Source organism: Panthera pardus, unplaced genomic scaffold (assembly GCF_024362965.1).
Source record: "Panthera pardus isolate Hobbes unplaced genomic scaffold, ASM2436296v1 HiC_scaffold_3, whole genome shotgun sequence".
NCBI classification, from domain to species: domain Eukaryota; kingdom Metazoa; phylum Chordata; class Mammalia; order Carnivora; family Felidae; genus Panthera; species Panthera pardus.
Genome location: NW_026526876.1, coordinates 25,935,359 through 25,955,635, shown reverse-complemented (window position 1 = coordinate 25,955,635; position 20,277 = coordinate 25,935,359). Strand labels below are relative to the sequence as shown.

At 46.7% G+C, this 20,277-nt stretch overlaps 1 protein-coding gene across 3 annotated transcripts in view; it reads right to left on the bottom strand.

Moving 5' to 3' along the window:
- PRKCA (protein kinase C alpha) overlaps positions 1 to 20,277 on the bottom strand; it is a 400,238-nt gene that overhangs the window by 72,444 nt on the left and 307,517 nt on the right. For 2 of the 3 annotated variants that reach the window (XR_002084981.2, XM_019466454.2), the window contains exons 6-9: positions 17,201 to 17,357; positions 16,007 to 16,141; positions 15,657 to 15,753; positions 2,281 to 2,304 (exon numbers count right to left, since the gene is read on the bottom strand). Coding sequence is in view for 2 of the 3 variants with exons in the window: in XM_019466454.2 (XP_019321999.1) it covers positions 2,281 to 2,304; positions 15,657 to 15,753; positions 16,007 to 16,141; positions 17,201 to 17,357 (413 nt within the window). In the remaining variant the exon portion in view is untranslated. The remainder of the gene's footprint in view (positions 1 to 2,280; positions 2,305 to 15,656; positions 15,754 to 16,006; positions 16,142 to 17,200; positions 17,358 to 20,277) is intronic. The other variant, XM_019466455.2, reaches the window with a different exon arrangement.

Below are 20,277 nucleotides of genomic sequence, written 5' to 3'. Positions count from 1 at the left end.
TCACTCGGTTGCTGCGTGTGGGGGGCCGGGGGGGTGCTAGCCTCTAGTGCACAGCCGGGTCTCCCCACCCAGGGCCCGTGGGTGGTTCAGAAAACACGACAAAGGTTCGTTTTAGCTTGGTGATGGCTTCTCAGAAAACAGCCATGCTTCCTTCCGTCTGGGAAGACCTCTGGTTCGGAACACCTGGGGCTGGGAAGAGGGAGGATGCTTAGGGTAACAGCAGCGGCAATGCTGTTCTCACCTTTTAGATTTCCTCATTCGGTCCTCCCAACAGTCCTAGGAGACTGGTGCTTTTATCATCCCCGTTTTAGAGATGGAGAAACTGAGGCAAGAGAGATAAGCTAAGTGGCCCAAGGCGGCGGAGCTGGGATTTGAACCCCCAGGTAGCCCGGAGCTTAACCACTACATTGCTGCTTCCCTGCAGTGATACGGTGGGAGCCGTGCTGCCCAGCAGGTGGGGGCTGGGGATGGCAGTCCTTCTGAAGATGGGGACAGCCACTCACTGCGAAGGAGCCATGGTTTACCTGCCAGGAGGGAGATCCAGAGAAGTGAAGGCTCCCCCCTAATTTTCCTTCTTTGTCCTCTCCTTTCATTTCCCTTTCAGCCACATCTGAGTTTTGCACCGGCACCCGGCTTTTCCTGCACGTTGTGAAATACAGCCCAGCCCCATCATATGTATTTCTCCGTAGAACAACATAGTCTCCAAACTAATAACAAAGAGCATCACGTCACATAGGCAAGAGACACCTGGGTCACAGGAAGGACCTGACTCTGAGTCCCCAAGTGTGAATTCGCTTCATCAGGGTAAGGTGTCCTTTGAAGTAACAGGTCATAAGATGACAGGTGATTTGTCTGTTTCTACGTAGGAACTGTCTCCACGTCCTGGAATGATCAAGAGGTGTTGGCTCACTCTGAGGGTGCAGGCGGGATGTTTTCACTCTGGGAGAGGAAATCACTGAGTGGCTCGGGGTGTTCAGGTGTGGCCGACTTCTAAAGACGTTCCTCCAACGTGAACACACGGCATTGTGTGACAGCGTTTTAAACGTTTTAAAAGGCAAACAGGAGGGCAGCGACAAGAGCAACGAATCTTGACAGATGCGAGCTTTCACACACGATAGTCACCACACTGTGTAAGACTCATTAAACCTCAAAGAATATGTTTTTTGTCCCGATTTTCAATAACTCTGGGTCACTAATCTCTTATGGCCCCCCAGGGGACACATCTCTAGTGTCCAGATACAGGCTCTACAGAGAGAAACTTGAAAAACATGACTTATTAGAGGTTTTCTTTAGTACAGTGTTTTAAAAAGGAGTATTATATGTTGATTCTAGCTTAGGATCGGGTGTGGGATTTCTCCCTTGCGAATTATTCACCCAAGCATCTGAATGTTTAGATTTTCCAGGTGGTTCCAATACAGATATGCTGGAACAGTCCAGAGTGGATTTCAATTATTAACAAAGGCAATACGTTGAAAACACAGCTGGTACCCGGCTCTAACCAGCTCCCCAAAAGAGAGTGGTGTTGTCAGAAATGATTACAGACAAGATTTCTGAAATCATTTACATGCAAGTTGCAAAGTTCCATTTGATAGTTTGGGGAGAGAATGGTTGATTAGGTCATGACCACGGAGTTGGAAAAAAAAATGAAAAAAATGAAAAAAAGAAATGAAATTATAGTGAGTAGTATTAAGCCAGGCATTCAGAACATCAGAAAAATCTGATGATTTCAGCCCATGATACATTACACTACAGCTTCCATATATAAACACGCACATGTAGTGTAAGTACACCATATTGCTTGCATGCTTATGTAGATGTGGGTCTACAGAAAATTGCAAATGAGTCTTAACATGTGCTTGGAAATATATACTAACAGAAGGAAAAGGGAAATGTGCTGTCAATTTAAAGATGCACTCTTTCTGTTCATTTGATGCTTTTTAAATTTTACAGACGGGAATTTATCTTTAATCACGGAGAGGAGGTTTGCAAGATATCCTTGGTATAATCTTCAATGAACCTAATCTGAAGAGCGGGGAGGGCTCGTATACTCTCTGGGCGATGTGTGAGGAACGTTTTTCCTCACTGGAGGGCCGTGGCCATCGGGACGGGAGCATACGAGCTAGGACACAAGTAAGCATAAGGTTCAAGCCACCAGAACATACAGTGCATCCTTAAGAGTGGAGAGCACGGCCGGGGGCTCAGGCTTCGCAGCCACAAAAACCAGGGCGGATGTTTTTGTGGAAGGGAAGGTGGAAAAGGACCGAGCGGAGGGAGAACTACCTTCAAGAAGCGGACATAACATCCCTGTAAGAGACAGGAGAAGAAGAAAAACTGCTAGGTTAGTAGGGGAAATGCTACACACACAGGAAAACAATTAGCACGAGAAAAATAAAGACTGAGTACGAGACACCGTAGGCTCCACGTACAACGCACACAGAGCGCGTGGGGCAGAGACAGCCCAGGACGTGGCGTGAGGGTCCAGGACAGAAGGAGGAGAACCTTCAGGCGGGCACTGCTCTGGGTCCCTGGCAGCTGCGGGTTTGATTTGGCCCTTGGAGGGGTGGGAACTAACACCGTCTTGTCGTATGAGACAATGGAAGGACTTGGGTCAAACCACATGGATCCAAGGCCCGTCTCTCTCCTCCTTGTGGCTTTTATGTGGCCAGGCATGACATCATGTCAGACGGCTCCACTACAGTCATGGACGCTTCTTCGGCTTTTGGCTGATCCATATGATGGAGTAATGGGGTCTCTGGTTTGTCAAGTGTCTGAGGCAGCACACAGCTAGTTAAACCCAAGGATTTAACACAAGGGTTGCCGCTCTTCACTAAATCAGAGTCAAGCCAAACCCACTTACCATGAAAACTATCACCGATAGAACTAATTTTTTTTTTTTCCCCCTTGATGATTCAGAAGACTGTTCGGTACCTTGAAGAGCCCAAGGTTAACTGGTGAAACAGGCTGGGCAGCTGGTTAACCATGTTCTGGTTGACCGAATGCCATTGGTAACGAGGTTTTGGTACTTCTTTTCATCTTTCAATTTCTGTCTTTAGAAAAGCCCACCATGACTGGATAACTTTAGTTTCTCAAGTACTCATGTGAGAAAAGTAAACTCAAACCATTTTAACAGAAAACTTCATATGAGGAGTCATGAGATTAATCCTACAAATTCATACAGAGTGTGAGTCTGCTTCCGGGAGAAAATGTGAGAAAGAGGCTGGTTTTCTGAACCTCAATCCCACAGCCTGAAAGGGTCACCACATCCATGAACAGAGAGGCGATCAGAGACAGACAGATGACACTTTGTGCCCAGAAGGCTTTGTCTACTAAAATAGGAAGCTGGTCAAATATGACTTTTACACCTCTTTGGGCAGGTATGGATAGATTAGCTTCGGTTACATCTTATAATTATGGGCACTTTAAATCTGTAATCACGTATCTATTTATAATTGTTCTCAAAACAGACCGTTTTATTCCAATCCCAAAAGCTCTATTTTAGGCCAGAGATCTTAATCCACATCAAGATTAAAGGAAACTAACAATAGCAACAAAAACATCCTTATCGAAATGGTGGTGGTGTTTCCAAGAACCTTGGAGGGAATTTAATCGGGCATTTCTATCTCTCCTGCACCTTTCTGAAAGAGTTGCCTGATCTTTGCTTGAATACCTGGAGGTACAGAGGACTCCACGTTGGCCGAGATGCCCTGAATAGTATGCCTTCAGAAGGGTCCTACCTCCAGATCCCATCTGTAATAGGTCACCTTCTGCAAGGAGACAAAAATCCCCCAGCAGACACACTCTGATCCTGTGACAGGCAGCCTCACAGTCCTCCCGCAATCACTAGGCCATTGTTCTGAGACTCCACGGGACCCAGAGAGACCCCTAAGCCATTTCACGCTTGGAACATGACAAACGAACCCAAATCTTTTTTTGGGGGAAAAAAAAAAGTCAAAGAAAGGCTTATGAAGTGAATCAGCCGGACTCCCACAGCCCCTCTCGCTCCACACATCTAGGAGCACTCTGAGGGGACACATGCTGGATGCCTGGGTGTCGGATGGGTGATGAGGAAGCAAAACGCCGCTGGGCAAAGCGGAGACGGTGCCTGTCTGAGAGCTGCCTAAACGTCTACTCCCTGGGTGTCAATAACGGCCACGACAGACACGCAGTTCATGGAGCTCCTGAGCCACAGCCCTGCCTCCATCAGCTCCCTAGACACACGGGCTCAGACACCCTCCCCTGGGCTGTCAACAAAAGCCGAATGGCTCCTGACGTTTAGATTCTGAAGCACTTGCAAGCAGGGCTTGAGGCTCTCACTCTGGAGACCTGAAGGTGACAAGTCTTACAGGTGTCTCCAGCACAAGGAAACCTCAGATGGGTTTGAAAGGCTTGAGACTCATGTAAATGAGGGTAGGCTTTGGAAAGCTTGAGATGGAGGGGAGGGGAAGGGAGGGTCTTTTCAAGGGAAAGCAAGTTCCAAGGTGCGTGTGAGGGCAGGACATGTGCGTGAAGGGGGTGGGAGCGTGGTGTCACGGGGAGGGCGACGGAGAAGAGTCAGGGGCTCTGGGTCCTGCTAAAGACCAGCTCGGCGAAGTCCCTTCTGTGCTTTTGTTTTCTCATCAAAAAAGATAATTTTAAACACCTCTGCCACTTGTAATATTCTCTTACTGCATTACAAACGTTTTCTGTAAAGGACCAGGCAGCATGTGTTTTAGGCTTTATAGACCCTTCAACGTCTACTGCAGGGACACATTCCTGCCCTTGCAGCATGAAAGCAGCCACTGCCAACGAAGGAATGAACGTGGTTGTGTTAACAGACTCTGTGGACACTGAAATATGAATTCCACCTAGTTTTCAGGTGTTGCAAATTTTAAGCTTAAAAAGTCACTTAAAATATTAAAAGCACGCATGGGCCAGACACCAGCAGGTGGGTGGGTGCGATGCCTGTCCCACTTAATTAGGATGCTGGGCATAATGGAGTCTGGCCTCATCCCCTCCACAGCCAGTGGAGAATATAAGCTTGTTCACTCACTCGTCAACAGGTCACATCCTCTCCAAAGGGCATTTTTCAAATCTTAAAGGGGATAGGAACGACCTGGCGATCTTGTGAAAATCAGATTCTGACTCAGTTAAAAGTCCAGGATGGGACCCGAGCCTCTGCGCTTTTAACAAGCTCCCAGATGCCGCTGGTCCCCGTACCACACTTGGAGCCGTGGGGATCTGGGGAGCACCAGAGTGGTCGCCGCTTTCTTTTCCAGGATTACCCAGGGAGTTCAGAATCCTTGGGACTGACCTCTCTAGGTCCCCAATTCTAATTCTTCGTAGGACTTGTTCCTTGGGAAAAACAGCGAACAGCATTATGTATGGATAGGTCACACTTATTCTAGGCTTTCCTCTTTTAAGGGGCCTTAACTTCTTCTTTGGTCCTTAGGCTAAAACCATAGGGACCCGGGTCAGTGCTTGGGGGCCCCACGTTAGTGCCCCGTGTCTGTGTTAGTGCCAAGAGACGCTGGCTCGATCTTCCTACCTTCCAGTTCCTGCCCTGCTAATCTCCTGTGGGTACCGGGGCCTGGTTTCACGTGGAGAGCTGCCTCTAACATTTCGTATTAGGCTTGCCCTGTTTATTGAACCAGCAATATCCATCCATAAGGCCAACCCCATAGCTACAAACACGAGGCTTTTTGGGTCATTTCAGGAATCCGTTAGGGTGGAACAGACAACTGGAATGTACAATCTTTTTCTGGTTTCCCAGCAAAGTCATTTCCGTAAGAGAAATTAAGCTGAAAGCATGTTGCCAATGCTATGATATAAATGCATTCGCCCTCCCTTACAGACTAATCACAAATTCTCTGCAGTTGCTTTTGGAAGCTTTCTTGGAGTCTGCTAAGTTGAGCGGTTGTGTTAACCTCTGTTGACAATGATCTAATGAATGCGCGAAAATGATTTCCAACGCTAAACCTTGCCTCATTTCAGTTTAAGGTTTGTTTCTAAGACAGAGCTGAACTACAAAGATTAAAATATCCTTCAAGTGATGTGCATTTTATAGACTTTTCCCCCTTAACGTTGCACAGTTCAGAAATTAGTTAATTAAGCTACTTAAGGACCAAAATTTTTTTTTAAAAAAAAAGCAGAATCTATATTGGGGCACATAGATTTTCTGTTTTGTGTCCAAAAGGTCACTGGAAAGTACTCAGGTTTCCATAGTAACAGTAGCAGGCCCGATCAAATCAGCAAATAGCTACAATTTATCTGAGGGTCTCCAATGAACTATTTTCTTTTTTCTCATCCACAGAAGAACATCCTGAATTAGATAAAGTCTTCAAAGACAATGGAGGCTTTCGGAAAATCCAATTTCAGCAACAGTAAACAGGAAAATGCTTGCTTGCTCTATCCACATATAACCTGGCAACGGAGACTCATCTGTGTTGATTTAAATACTTTCACAGTAAGCGGATCATATTAATTTGTTAATCAGTAACAGGGATAATCTCGAAATGTTTCTCCGGAATAAATAAAAGGAGATACAATGTGTGATCTTAGGTCAATTTGTAGCGTCTTCAGGGGGATACTTCTTTCTAGTAGTTTCTGGACCTCTATCACTAACCCCATTCTAATGGAGCATGCTTGTCAATTTTATGTTGTCTGCTTCTGCTTTAGATCCTGATATGCTTCTCAATGGTCACAAAAACTGTGAAGGCACAGACATCAGCGAAGCCACTGCTAATCCTGCTTTAGATTCTGACCAATGGACATTTTGCAGAACCTAGTCAAACAAATAAAACACTCCAAATAAAACATTTCAGCCATGGAAAGTTGAGTGTCACCTTGTTTCCAAAATATGTTAAAATTAATGTGGCTCACAGGTTCAGAGCCCTTAGGTAACACTTTTAGGAAAGTCCAGGAGGTAAAGCATCTTTGTGACTAGAAGAGAGAGCCAGATTAGAACTCTGCTGACAGCTTTCCAACTGACCGGAGATTCTCCATAGATTTCGCTGACTTCTGGATCTACTATTAGAAACGTGTATCATCAAATTACTAGGTAACTCAAATATCACCTCAGCTTTGTTACATCCTTCTACTAATTATTTGGCCATGCCAATCAAACAAACAAACAAACAAACAAACAAACCCAAAACCAAAAAGCAGCAAACAAAACTTATCTGGGCCCAGCAACATGCCCTGCATCTTGAGGGAATCTGGTTCTTTTGGATAGTGATGACTTATAAGCCCAGGAAAAATACATTAGAAAGTCACTGGTTTTGCATTTTAGTCCCCACCCCATAACGAACTGTTCTTTATTGAGAGGAATGTTCTAGACTAGCCCTAACAGAAATACCAGGTGAGGTACATATGTAAATTTAAGTTTCCTAGTCACCTCCCTTATTAAAAATTTAACCAACTAAAGCAACTGACCAACTAAACCAACTAATTTAACTAAAGCAACTAACCAACTAACCCGACTAATTTCAATAATACGTTTAATACTGATATATAAAAGTACATAATAAAATAGCAGATTTGTTAATTATATAGTTAACCCAACATACCCAAGATATTATTTCAGCATACAACCAATATACCGCTTATTATTGAGGTATTTTACACTCTCTTCTTTTTCCGGAGTCCTTGAAATCCAATGTGTACTTCATACACAGAGCACATCTCACCTCCGACTGGCCATATTTTCAGTGCTCGATGGGCACCTATGGCCGGTGGCTACTGAATTAATCAGCACGGCCCTAGAGGATTTTCAAGGTATGGGAAAATGCAGCTATTTACTCCTTGAAATTTAAGATTCTGTGATTGTTATTTTTAAATTTCTAAAAAATGTTTATTTATTTGAGAGAGAGAGAGAGAGAGAAAGTGTGAGCAAGGGGAGGGGCAGACTGAGGGGGAGAGAGAATCTCAAGCAGGCTCTGCACGGTCAGCACACAGCCCGGCCCCATGAACCGCGAGATCATGACCTGAGCTGAGATCAAGAGCCGGACACTTAACTGACTGAGCCACCCAGGCGCCCCAGGGTTATGTGATTATCTAGCTGACGATGCGCTCAAACCGGCAGAGATGAATAAGCTTGGTTCCTATGGGCTGGCCTGATTCCATGGGCAGAAGAACGTCTCGTGTTCCTTGACCACCTGAAGATAAAGTCTGTACAGATGAGGAGTGAGGTGACGGTCTGTAATTGGGGAGAATGAGAGTTATTCTAAGGGTGTCAATGTGAGGTCCTGGGCAGAGCACAGAGGATGCACGGACAGGGGTGAGGCCGAGGGTGGCACTGGCCAAGCTGCCAATCGGGGAAGCATTCAAGTTCAAACAACCCTGAAATGCTGCCTGTGAGCCACGCCCATGGGAAACTGAGCCAAAGCAGCGACGGGCTGGGAAGCCTGCCACTGAGGGTATCACGAGAGAACTGGAGTTAAGTTTCAGGCTCTAGAAAGCAGTGAATGTGGGGACAATCAATCTACTGGTTCTCAGGAATGACTCCTTGACAAAACTTCTCAAATGCTCTTGCCTCTCTGTAGCACCTCTTTGCACATACAAGTATAGTGTCAGAGTTTGTAAGTTTTCATAAATGTAAGTAAAAAAAACAAACCTGAGTCTCTTTTATATAATCAGCCATAACGAATGCAAAAAAAGGAAAAAAAAAAAGTCCTAGCTAACATTTATTGAGCGCTTACTATATGCCCGGGACTAGGCTAAGCAACTTACACAAATGAGCTGAATGGATCGCCACAGCAATGCTGTGCAGTAGGTACTATTACTGCCTCCATTTCACAGACTAAAGATCGGAGAATTCAAGCATCTTATTCAAGGTTACTGCTAGGAAGCAGTACAGCAAGGATGTGGAGCCATGACTACTCCAAACTGTATCCTCTTTCTAGAACACCATGCTGAAACGCAGAGTAACCTGCCCAAGTTCACGCGACCGGGATGTAGACAAGCCAGGATCTGAACCCCAGCAGCCTAACTCCCCGGCTGAGGCTCCCACCTGGGTGCAGGACCCCCTCTCAAAGGCAAGTGGTCTTAGGGCTCAGCACGGAAACCGCCTGGAGCTTAGCGGTCACTCTCTGGGCTCACTGCCGTTGTCATCTCTGTCCCCATCAGCATCCCACCTGCTGCTCCCAGGAAGGGACAGGATGGCAGCTGGTAGTCAAGACCTCGCCCCAAGAGCCACTGCCGTACCTCACACCTGGTCATGAATTTCTCTTCAGAGAACTCTGCAAGCGTTTCTCTAGGGAGAGCGCACCCGCATTTCAGGCGACACGGCAAGTTCAACACATTCGGCTTGTCCTCTTGAACCCTGACACTCCAGAGGGCTATCTGTGCTGGATCATTCGCCAGCTCTCTAATGGGACACAGCTTTCCATTATTTTCTGACAACAGGAATACTCCACGGCAGACAAAGCCCAAAGTGCATTGCTTCTTAACCATCTTAATTCTGCTATGAATGTGTCTGTTTTGCTTTTTAACTTCCGTTTTTTCCTATTAGATTTGAACTTTCCCTGGAGTTCCTACTCCAGCAGTGGGTGGCAAGTACAGAACGAGGTGCTTCGAGCTTCTCATCTTGTTCTACTTTAATTATCTGGAACAAAATGGTGAGAACAGCAAAATGCCTCGACAATCGGGCCAGGAGAGAACGGTGCAGTCTCCTTTAAGGAAAGCTGCTGGACTTTTTTTTTTACAGCAGAAATCTCCAATAACTGTAAACACGATGTGGGAGAGACAAGCGACCCCCCTGGTAAAAATGAGTTCATTTCAAGTCCATCTGTAGTGGCAACTCCTCAAAATACAAATTGGAGGTAGTGGCTGTGGTCCTGGAGCAAAATGGGAGAAGTCGGCTTTTATTTTGTTAAATACTGAACTATGAAATGGGAAGAAGCAGGGAGTGGTTTCCATCTCCTGAGCCTGTGCTCAGGTGCTGTTGGCCCGGGGGTGGGGGGGGGGGGGTGGGGGGGCCGGGTCCAGGGCTCGGGCCATCAGCCTTACTGCTTCATTTCTCTATGAGGAGCCAAGACTAGGGAAGAAGGTCTTGGTTAGAAAGAAACTGCCCCAAGGGCGAGGGGCCAAGCCTTGGCGGGAAGGCTCTGCATCAGAGATGGGGATGTGGGGCGGGGATAAGACCGGGGCCACAGGCCGCTGGCTTCAGAGGAAGGGCCGGAGAGTGGTTGCACAGCACACGTCTCCTTTTCTCCTCCCCCAAACGTTCTCCCTGGTTCTTGATTCTAGGACAACCCCAACGCTGGAGGCAGACGTGGCCCAAAGGGCTCAGGAGAAGAGTCAACGAGACTAATAAACACAGCACAAAAATGCCCAAGCTCACTAATGACCTCGGAGACGGACCGAGGACAAGAAAGTCCCCTGGAAAGGTTTTAAAATGAAAAGATGTGGTCAGAAGTTACTCTCCTTCCAGGTGGGAAGCTGAATGCCGCGCAGAACTCCCGAGGCATGGCTCAAGAGGAGAATGATTCAGATCCCAGATTTTGTAAAAGATCAAAACAGCAACGTGACAGCGACAGAAACGCTGGACTTTGCATGCAAACGCAATCACTAATAAACCAACTGTGCGATTTCTGTCTTTATCTGGATGAACAGTTAGCTGCTGCTGTGCTTACGATGATACTTGGGTTCCGAAGAGGGGTGGTTCGTGTCAAGCATCTTTCAAACGTGCCCTTTTGCGTCCTGGCTCAGGGCCCGATACCAAATTATCGTACTGAGAAATGTCAGTGCACACAGACCCCTCGGCGTCAGACTCCACCCACTCCCCCGACAACTCCCCTGAAACCCCGTTTCGTCCAGAGATCACCTGACCTATAGTTACACAAAGTTCCCAATTTACACACACATCATGTTCTGGAAATCCATCGAAATGTAAATGAAGACGTTATTTTCCCCATAAAATTGACGTTATGAATGGTGGTAAAGTTCTCATCAATATGTCCCTACTTCATAATATGGCTGGAGCACAGGACACAGACCTTGCCAACCATTTAGAACACAATTTCAATATCAAAATTAATTTTTTTTTTTTTTAGGGACGCTACAGAAGTTTAAAAAAAAAAAAAAAAAAAAAAGCACCCTCCCTAACCTACTTTCTGCAATGACACATGTTGAGGGATGATGATAAAACACTTGTATAAAAAGTATACTTTTAGGACGTTTCTACTGACAACCTAATTTGATCTTTAAAACAAGTACTATTATTATAATAAAATTAGTATAATTTATAATAAAATTAGTATAATAAAATTAGTATAATTAGTATAATATTAGTATAATAAAATACTATTATTATTATTCTCATTTACACTGAAGGGCACACCCAGGGAAGTCACATGGTTAATAACTGGCAGAACCAGGAGTTGATTCTAACACAGAGTCCAGGGGTTAGTGAACTATGGCTCATGGACCAGATCTGGTCTGTCACCTGTTCTTACAAAGAGTGTTTTAATAGAACACAACCATGCCCTTTGTTGACATCCTTTCTGTGGCTGCTTTCGTGGCACAGAGGCAGAGTGTGGTGCTTGAGACAGAGACCCTGAGGCCCGCAAAGCCTAAAATATTTACAGTGACCCTTTGCAGGAAGTCTGCTGAGCGAGGGCTAAGCCAGCCTCTGGACCACCTGTAAGGGAAGGCAGACCCTCTCTCCAACGCTGGCCTTGAGCCTCATCGCAGGGAGTGGGGACCCAGAAGCGGGAGGAAGGAACCATAATCCTGGATCCACTCTATAGTGAGAGGAGGTCCTGGAGAATCCCTGAGCAGCACAGGGGGTTCTAATATGCTTATTTCTCTATAAGCTCCCTGCTTCATTCCCAAAACCTGACACAGGGCCCAAAGGTACGGAGATAAGCCCCACAGACAGGAGGCACTGTTTGTTCTACTCATTGCTGGAAACTTATTATTGAACAAATGAACAGATATATAACTTGTGTTTGTGAATCAGGAACTATGTGTACTTTATTTGAAGACAAACATAGATCAGCTTAAAGACCCACAGATATACTTTCCATAAACACTGGGGCCAAGGTTCTGGCTTGTTTTGACTTTCGAGCAGATAAACTGCTTGAGGGGGGACAATGTGTTACAGAATCAGGTCATTTCCAACCATCTTGGGATTTCTTTGGCTCCTAAAAGCTTTCCCCACTTATCATTCTGTTAGCCAGAATTCTAGAATCAGCGATACATTAAAAACATTTCCCCCCACGTTACCGGATAAATACTAATGCGGTGGTAGAACTGTAAATGCTCATTTGTTTGGGTTTTTCCTCCATCAGATTGGATGGCTTTTGGTTTTTGGAAGAGGATTTGAAAACCACACGTAGTTAACTCTTTCCAGAAAACAGAGCTGGTCATGGAAAGAATCACCCTGCGGACTCGATGGTACACAATGCCACCGAGTCCTGCCGATTCCTGAAAGGATTAGTCATCATGCTGTCTTTTCCCCAGTCATGATTCACCACTGAACTTCAAATTAAACATTTCAGCTGAATCATACTGTTACCAGAGGGTGGCAAAGTATCTCGTATCTCTGAAAGAGCGGGTGGAGGAGAAAAGGATTCAGATGCTGGAAAGCCAGTCAGGATGGCAAGTACGTGGAGAGACACGTACAAAGAAGGGAGTCTGCAGACGCCAGGAAGCAGTCATACCATGGCTGGGGGTGGAGAGGGAGGAAGTGGGGTGGGCATTAGAGGAAGTTCCCCAAATTGCACTTGGTGCAGGTGGCACCCCGCTTGGGAATGCTGGCTGTCACCTAGAACTGCTCAAATGCGGACACGGCCCTTCTGCCTTGGCACGCGGCTTCCCAACAGCTGGATCCGGGGGAAATATTGCCAGTTTCACACTGACAGACCTCAACAGAACACCGTTACACGATAACTCCTGTCTGAAATCAGATCCGGATATTGTTTTTAAAATACAACACAACAGTTGGTTGAGGGTCCGACATCGGTTGAGGTCATGATCTCGCGGTTCGTGAGTTCGAGCCCCGCGTCAGGCTCTGCGCTGACGGCTCGGAGCTTGGAGCCTGCTTCGGATCCTGTGTCTCCCTCTCTCTCTGCCCCTCCCCCCTGGCTCGTGCTCTGTCTCTCTTCTCTCTCAAAAACAAATATAATATTTTGTTATAATTATATAATTTTATATAATTTTATAAACTATAAGTATCTTAAAAATACAACACAACAGTTGTCATAAAATTCTCAGCATCTTCTTGACACTGCTATCGAGTGGCTTTACTGCCTGGTCGCCTGCAACTCTCAGTAAAACGAGCTCATGCAATTCCAGTGAAGTCTAAGGAAGCTGAGAGATGTTTAAAGAAGAAGCCAGAACGCAGCTCACATGGGTGCTCTGGGCACAGAAGTCTGTAAGCTGGACGGCAGAGGCTCTGGCCCTCTGTTGCACTTGGCCTTGGGCTCTCAGAACTCCGGTGCAAAGTGCACTGCCGGGAGGGAGAAGAGTGACGGGCATGACACACGTGGCCTCTAACCGGCTTCTAGAGAGAAATGCAATTCTGGCCTCGAGCCCTCACACCCGGCCCCTTGTGTTTTTTGAGTTTGGAACTCTGACCTTTATAAAAAGCTACACTCACTGCCCGGAAAAACAGGAAGGTTACTCGCCAGGAAGCCAAGGAAATGAAGCATAAAAAGTGGGTCAATATTTCTCCGTCAGCAAAGCCAAGTCTTGGGTATTTCCAAGAGAGACGCCATCATGATGCCTCAGTACTGTTCTGCCCTCAACTGCATCCTATACCAGCAGATCCTGACCCGTTGATTGCTGATGATCTACACCTATAGCTTGAACGTCAGCAAGGCTCCGTTCACCTTTTTGGCTCTTTCCCTGCCTGGGATGTAGGAGTAGTGCCCGCACTCGGCAGCCCAGAAGTCTCTGGAAGGATTCAGCCCTCAGAGAGGTGGTGTGATGCTGGGGATGGGGCTACTGTCCTCGGCTCGGGGGAGGGGAGGGGTGAAGGTGGGAGTAGTTGATGCATCAAGTGAAGGAAAAAATAAATAGAAAAACAGCTATGCCTGGCATAGATGCTGGAAGCTACCCCAAGCCTTACCCATCTCTGCACTTGAATGCCTCTAAGTATTACAAGGCCCCTTCGCAAAGAACTTCATTATAAATAAACATAAACATATGTTATAAATTAATTATATATTATATTTATAAATAAAAATAAATATATATATGTGTGTATATATATATGTCCCCCTATATTTTTTAGGAGCAGAGATTACAAGCTGATTTCCACTAGCTGAATTTTACCTGTGTTTACACCAATAGATGTGTGTTTGACCTACACCAAGCTGAGTTTTAATGAGCTGCCAATATTAAAAGAAGTCAGAAGACGTCGTATCAAACCATCTGGATTCTTGGCTTCTCTTGAAGAACCAGAAGGTCTGGTGGCCAGAAGGTCCCTCATTTGTGTGTGGCAGCAGTCAACGGGTGCTGAGTAACAGCGGCCACCTTTAGACACAGTCCACACCCTACTGTCACCAGTCCTGAGGCCTGCTGTCCCTTGCCACGGACTGCTGTCCCTTGCCATTGACTTATACCATGTGTGACTCCTTCATCCTTCTGAGGGCATCCGGGCTCAGCCCTGACCTTAAGCATTTGCCACCAGCATCCACTTCAACCAAGTACCAGCGTAACAGAAGCACTCTGAACATTTTTATGTCCCTAGGAATTCATTCTACCTCCATATGACCTACGTGTTTCTTTAGCGCAAACTTTTTTGAGAGAAGGAAACGACGGAGGGAGGAAAACAAAACCACCTGCACCTCATTAGTGTCAGTATTTTCAGTAACAGTTCAAGTATCTGTACACCTCTGTGTGTGTGTGTGTGTGTGTGTGTGTGTGTGTGTTTCTTCAGGGTACGGGAATTTCCGGGAATCCTAATTAGCCTGAAGAAGAGAAAGATTCAAAAAGAAATGAACCAGTTACACAGACTGGTATGGTTACTGTACGAATGCCTCAAACAGCCAAAGTGCAGGTGATTAGAGGAAACAGAAAAGATTAAAAGCTGTGACCTGGAAAGTACGGCAGGTGCTTAGAGAAAAGAACGTTCGTTAACAGCGGAGGTGTCTGGAAAGTGAAGAGAAGTACAGACAGAGAGGAGAAGAGAAAGAGGGAAGTGAGGAGGAGAGGGAGAGCACAGCAGGACAGGGAGGCGAGACAGATAAATCTGGGACGGAAGGCAAACACAGACCCTCACTGGGAAGGAGACAACGAGCTGGCCTTTTCCAAAGGTCTGGAGCAAAAATGAAGGTGCTGGCTTAATCACACCCAAACCACCGCCTGAGCTAATGCCAGAGTGTCCCCCTGCCATTTGGAGAAGCACAGTCCTTCTTTCCAGGAGAACACTGCACTTGGAACACTGCCTGTCTCCCCACGGATGTGCCAGCCAATTTCTTATGCAGAAATCACCCGTGCTTATTTCTGGGATAGTTCTGGTCTCTGTTCTCTAAAATGATAATCAGGCCTAGAATGTGAACACAGCTTGCCAAGGAAGGCGATTAGGCGGCATTTCTGTTCTTAAATATGGAAAAAGATGAACACTTAAGTTGCTTTTTGTCTTTCAGCAGTGTGACCACAAACCCTGGCCCTGCCTGAAGTCAAGCTTTCCAAAGGAAAGGCAGTTCCCACCATTTCATTGATGTCCTCACCTCGAATTTCTGCCTGAGCTCCACGTTTCCTTCTTCATCTCCTTCTGGAATGGGTACGTTGTAGTACTCACCTTCTTCTTGGTTAAGCAACTTGTACCTTTGGGAGACACGGAGGGAAGGAGAGTTAGGAACGCCACATTTGGGCCACTACGGGTTCAGCAACATCTCTCCTTCCACCTCTAGACCGGCTGTTTCTGAAATGCATCCTGTGGGGAGACCACAGCCAGATAACCTCACAGTCAATGGTCATTTCAGACCAAAGCCAGTTTGCTGAATCTCTAAGGGCTCTCGCGTTTAGAGACGATTAACCTTTGGATGACACGGACATATACAACCTTGGGCATCCTTACCATCCACTGGCCGGTATCTTCATCAGCTCCGAGACTCCAAAGGAAAGGGATCCCATGAAATCGTTCCTTGTGGTTCGATCCCAGTCCCAGATTTCTACGGACAGCCGTCGGTCTTTGTCAGAAGGTTTCAATTTGCTACAAAAGAGCACACGCACAAGGTTATCTAGACCGTCGCTTCCTGGGAGACGCCACGTGCTCATGATAGGAGTCTGACATTCAAACAACAATAGTATATTCAATTCTCTTCCTGTGGCTCCCCACTGCCAACAGAGTACCAGGCCATGGCAGTCAAAGCTCCAGACTAGCAGTTAGCAAACTAGGACCCACAGGCCAAATCTGGCCCACAGCTTGTTTTTGTAAATAAAGTTTTATTGGAAAACAGCCATGACAATTTGCATATATACTGTCTATGAATGCTTTTGATTTGAGAACAGCAGAGTTGTGTGGTTGCAACAGAGACTGTATGACCCAGGAAGTCTAAGATATTCACTATCTGGCCCTTTATAGAGCAAAGCTTGTCAACCTCTGTTCTACACAAAAGAGCTCCCTTTGGGGTTGTCCACACATAAACTGCTTCCCGCGTGTCCTAGTCTACAAGGTCTGTCACTTGTTTGTGCTCGGCTGCAGGCAGTGCTTTCTCTCAACCCTGACGGTTTTACGCCTCCTCCCGCTGCCTCCTTCCTTCTTTCTCCTTCTACCATCTCTGCCTCTGAAATCCTGGCACTCCTTTAAACCCCGTTTTAAACGTCACCTCCTCCAAGAAGTCTTCCCCGTTGAAAGGTGAGGATGATTTTTCCATTTCAGGGGTGACAGCATGTGACTCCTGTATTCCAGGTTTTAACAATTTTTAAATTCTCACCTTCCCCTAAACCTCCAAAGAACTTAAGTCCATCAAGAGGCGGACACACTTTATACTTTTATACACTGTGTGTTTAACATAAAGTATTTTTTGTACAGGGTAGGTTCTGATGCTATTTGGGGCCTGCATTACGTAACCCCCGGTAAACCAAATTACCATCCACCAAACAGCGGTGACAGCAGCGACCTCTTAGCAGTGGTCTGAGATAGTCCCAGTAATGGAGCCATGTTTAAAGGCATTTACAACAGGCCCGCCTCGTTACCTCTCACAGTGAGGCGGGCAGCTCTGTGATGCGTAGGGAGGGAATTCAATCAAGGGGGGAAGACAAAACTTACAACGTGAAGGACTCATTCCACTGGGGGTTCAGTGTGGAGCGGATGGTTTTGGTTTTCTGCTTGCTCTCGTTCTTGGGATCAGGAATGAGTTTCAGCTTCACGTAAGGATCTGAAAGCCCATTTGGATCCATAGGAATTAGATTTTTTGCATCTCGTACTGTGGAGAGAAAAGGAAAAAAAAAAAAAACCATCAAATGTTATAAAAAGAGAACTGACCTGTATTGCCCAGTGTCCTGTGTCAAGACCAAGCTGAGTGACAGAGACCTCAAGATGGTGTTGAAAGGGAGAGGAGGGGAGGACCAAAAGCCTCTGATCCTCAATATGAGAAAAGCTTCCCGCTGTCATTGCTGCCAGAGATAATGGGCATCACGCCGGCCCCGCGGTCCTGCCCTCAGACTCCGTCATCAGCCTGGACCAACAGCACTCTCGACCCCTGCGCACCACCTATTAGAGACTCAGCAGCCTGGGCCCCTCCCCAAAGCTACTGAAACAGAATCTGTGTTTAAATAAGACCCCCAGGTGCTATTTGCAGCCCTTCTCCGGAACCGGTGCATGCCCTGCCCCCGCACAACCAGCCAACCCAGGGCGTGGCACTGCATCACACTTGAGCTTCTAAAAGGGTTCACCTCTTTTCTTTGTAAAGGGCCAGCGATTTCCAACCTGGCTACATGTTGGAATCTCTTGGGAAGGGGTTCAAAAATTCCAGTGCTCACAACTAAGCCAGAAGCTCCGAGGGGTGTGGCCCACGTTTTGAAAAGCTCCCCAGGTGATACTATTGTGCAGCAGCAGAAAGAGCTAGGGGCACATACAGCTGGGATACAGAACACGCCCCACACGTGTGCTCTGCCTTGTTATGTGACGTGCACAGCGTGTCCACAGACCAGCGGCACCTGGGACATCAGCTGTGTGCCCATCAGATGTGTGGAATCTGTCATTTGGGCCCCACCCCCAAACTCCCAAGTCAGAATTCTCATTTTAACAAGACCCCCAGATGATTCCAATGCGCATCCTAGACCAAGAAGCACTCGTGTGGGAATCCAAAATAATGAGGAGCAAAGGCCATTTCATCCACAGAGGGAGGCATGCTCAGAGATGCAGCTAGCAGGGGTTTATTACCTCTGGGAACAGGTGAAGCCACTGCATGTAAATGAGATAGGTCATTATCTACTGCTACGATAAGAAGGGACAAAAGCCTGAGCCTGCCTATCCCAAATGTCTTCCTCACCATCTTCCAAAGGCATCTTCCCCAGCATGGCTGAAACTTCCCATCCTCAGGGTCCCTAATTAGCCAGACACCTTGAGGACACATCTAAACTGGGACTGGGCTCTGAAGCCCAGTGGCTCTCCCAGTGTGGCCCCTAGACCGTCAGCGTCACCGACTGAGTCAGGACTCTAGGGGCAGGTGCAGTGATCTGTGTTCACCAAGCTTCCTGATTCTGATGCATGGGAGTATTGGGGAAACACTGTTCTTGTCTAGTACTGATTATCAGTTTAGCTTGGCTATTAAAAGCAAGTCCTTAGAAGAATTTTAGAAGAAGGTGCTAGAGTTAACAGTGGGCAGATATAGAGCAGGGCATAGGGGATGCTAAAGATGCTGGGTCCCTGGACATTGCCCCAAGAGAAGTCACAGACTAGCATTGCCCATTACCAGCCCGGGGACACACTGAGTGCCCACGCCTGCTGGCCAATAGCCTTACATCCTCCTTGTCTGGAAGTCTTAGCACGGGCAGGTGACAAATAGGACCATTATTCAAATGGTCTGAGTGGGGGGAGTGGACTGGCTCAGATCAACTAGCCACAGAGAAGCCAGGCCTATGTTCCTCTATTCCTATATTCACTTATGCTTTCCAAGCATTTCCCCCTCATAAGATGATATCTAACTTTATCCACCTGGGGGTGGATAGAACATATAAGCAAGCAGGCTCATCAGATCTGCTTTCAAATCCTGCCTCCCTCATGGACTCCCAAGCACCGGAAAACAGAAGTTCCTGAGTCTCTGCTGCTTCACCTAGAAAAATGAAGAGGGGCTCACTCTCTGTGGTACGAGATTGGTGGGAGAAGTAAATGCAATGACGTATGTAAAGTGCTTTATACAGCTAGTGGCTTAGAAAATGGAGGGGGGAGATAGGAGTGTTTACCATGCCTAGTCCCCAGTGCCCACAGTTTCAAAATCTTCAGTGGGGCAGAAGGTCTCCAGGGGATCTGGCTGCCTGAGATTTTCCCTCAAGCTCATGCAGAAGGTCTTTCAGTGCATGGCAGAAGACTCAGTCTCCTAAAACAGCAACCCAAGGATCACAAAAGATGAAAAGTATGAGCATAAACATAGGGCTCTCCCATAAGGAATGGGAAGGGGCCAAAGGTCTCTCTCCAATTAAGCACTGGGATGAGAATCAGATACTTTTTAAAAGGCAGCTAAAGCCCCAGAACGTCTAACACTGAGGCTACATCTCAGCTCAACTAATGAGGAACCACAGAGGCTGCTAAGAGTATTGCCAGTTACAGAATGATTACAGGCGCTGCTTTTTTCATCCTCGATTTCTAGTCCTGACAGCCAGCCCACACAACATCATTTAAGGTGGATCTCTTCTGAATGGTGATGAGTTACAGTCTTAATGGGATTTAAAGCTGTGGGCTTCCCACTGAGATCCTATGATTGAAGTGGAAAATAAAGAAAGTTATCAATTCCAAATGTCATCGAAGTAGACACTGGGTCCAAATTTCAATTTCCCATTGCAGTGGAGAGTAGCCTGCACTCTCCACTGATGTGCGGCTGACTCACCACACACCAGGGCATCCGAGTCAGGACTGGGAGTAGATGACTTAGGGTCCCATCAGCTCAGAATGTGGGCTCTGGGGACAGGCTGCCTGCCTGCCTTTGAATTCTGGCTCTGCCACTTGGTGGTTGTATAACCCTGGGCAAGATATTTAAGGTCTCAGTGCCTCAGTTTGTTCATCTGGAGCATGGCAAACCGCTCCCCACCCCCCGGCCCCGGCCCTGGGAAAGATTATAGAAGTTCATACATGCAAAGTGCTCAGAACAGTGACAGGTGCACAGTAACAGCCCAATAATGATTATT